At 40.1% G+C, this 2,275-nt stretch overlaps 1 protein-coding gene across 1 annotated transcript; it reads left to right on the top strand.

The window, feature by feature from the left end:
- Positions 1–1,504, top strand: LOC127794130 (E3 ubiquitin-protein ligase ATL42-like). Its single transcript, XM_052325038.1, has one exon. The coding sequence runs from the start codon at positions 29–31 to the stop codon at positions 1,325–1,327; it is 1,299 nt and encodes a 432-aa protein (XP_052180998.1). The 5' UTR covers positions 1–28; the 3' UTR covers positions 1,328–1,504.
- The last annotated feature ends 771 nt before the right edge of the window (positions 1,505–2,275 follow it).

Here is a 2,275-nt window from a genome sequence, read left to right as displayed (position 1 = left end):
GCCATTGTCATGTCAAACCGCCCCCTTTATGTACCAACTCTCTGATCCTTTACACACAAAGATATATACTTACTTATTTTCCCTTAATTCGCTTTCTCCCCCGGCAAAGTTCTCCCGATTGAGCATGCTCATTCTTCCTCTTTTCTTTCTCTTCTTCCACGTCGAGGCACAGTCGCCTTTCAGCCAAGACGACCTACCGTCGACTTCCCAAGATGTCGGCTCCAATATCCAGCCCAGCCTCGCCGTCGTTGTCGGCATCCTCGCCATCATGTTCTCCTTGACTTTCGTCCTCCTCGCCTATGCAAAACTCTGCCACAGAGGCATATTTGATCATGCGACTCATCAAAATCGGCCGGATTCTCTCGTCCGGTCAGGCTCTCGATATTCTGGAATCGACAAGACGGTGATCGAATCGCTTCCTTTCTTTCGGTTCTCATCGCTTCGAGGGTCGAGGGAGGGGCTTGAATGCCCAGTTTGTCTGTCCAAATTCGAAGATATTGAGATTCTCCGGCTGCTGCCCAAGTGCAAGCATGCTTTTCACGTAAACTGTGTTGATCAGTGGCTCGAGAAGCATTCGAGCTGCCCGCTTTGCCGGCAGAAAGTCGGCGCCGACGACTTGACATTATTGACTTTCTCGAACAGTTTGAGGTTCTTGTCGGAGCCGCCGCCGGATGACTCGAACGTGGAGCTGTTTGTGCAGATAGAGGAAAACCGGCGAGGAGGGTCTTCAAGATTCAGCGGCGGCATCAATATTGGCAGCTTTAGGAAATCCGGTAAGGTTTTGAAGGAAGAAGAAGCTCCAATCCAAGAAAATGGCGTAGCTGATGATGATGGTGAAAATCAGGAAACTTTCCACAAGTTCAATCACAGGATCATTGTTCCTGATGTGGTGCTCAAGAACAGATGGAGCAACGTAAGCTCCTCGGACCTCATGTTTCTGAATTCGGAGATGCTTGGCGCCAAGTCAAATAACCGATTTTCTTCCATCCATCGAAACGATGAGCAGTTGGTGAAGATTAAGGCAGATATGGAGATGAAAAGTGCGTCCGAGAAGAAGATTCATTCGTTCACTGATGATCATCAATCAAAAGCCAATTCGAGTTACGCATCGAGAGTTTTGAGTCCAAACGATAAGAGATCGATGTCAGAGATCACAGTTCATCCAAGATTCACAGAGGTCAGATATTCTTCTTCTCTTGGTGATGAAAATGGAGCCATGGAGGAAAGAATGAAGAGGCTATGGCTTCCAATAGCCCGGAGAACAGTTCAATGGTTTGCCAATAGAGAAAACCGGCCTCACAACACAAGACAATCATTGAATGTATAAAAGTAAATTAAAGCTGGGTTTTTTTTTTTTTTTTTCCTTTTTGGTTTTGTCTTGATGAGATACAGGAACAGACATCCTGTGTTTGGTTTGATTATTCCGATGATTTTACATGAAACAGGTTCTGAACATGCTTGTCAGTATTGATGGTCTCATAATGCAGAGCAGAGATTTTGTAGAGATGTACAATTAAACTTCTTAATTTCTTGGTCCTTGTTTCAAAATATTGACTCACCCACCACGACCACGAGAATGCAATGGAAACTGCTTCCGAGCAAAATAAAAAAAACGAGTTTTAATGTGGATGGTTTAATGTCTTACGTTGGAGACTCTCAAGCTTCGGTTATTTCTTTTCAAGTTTTAATGTGTGACCTTGGACGATTCCAATATTCAGATTTATGAAATTTATCTGTTAACCACTCTAATTTTTCAAATGAGTATCGGTCGTGAAGTTGACATATGGCATAACAGTTCTATAAGTATCGGTCGTGAAGTTGACACTTGTCCAGGAGTACATCAAATTTCGATCCAGGTCAGAAAATTAATTTCCCGTCTGATCTAGTTCAGTCTCAATTCAATATTAATAATAATATATTTTAATAATACTTTATAATAATAATTAAAATAAAAGTTATACATAATACATATGATATTTTTTAAAATTAATATTAAAAAAAAAAAGAGTATGAATCGATTTGGACTGGTTCGATTTTCAGTCCAAAATATTTGTAAATTCCAATTTTAATCCAGTCTAATTTTAAAGTCAATCTAAATTAAATAAATATCCCAACATTTTCACGTCACAAAAGTTGACACCGATACAATAATAACTTCACACCACAATCAATGGATCTTTTTTCTTTCTTTCTTCTTGTTCTTTTTTTTTTTTCTTTTAATCTTTAAGCTTTTCTCTATCCTAAAATATTTTTTAGTACTGGCTAATTTAGGCAT

This window comes from Diospyros lotus, chromosome 2 (assembly GCF_014633365.1).
Source record: "Diospyros lotus cultivar Yz01 chromosome 2, ASM1463336v1, whole genome shotgun sequence".
In the NCBI taxonomy this organism is placed as follows: Eukaryota; Viridiplantae; Streptophyta; class Magnoliopsida; order Ericales; family Ebenaceae; genus Diospyros; species Diospyros lotus.
This window is presented reverse-complemented; position numbering and strand designations above follow the sequence as displayed.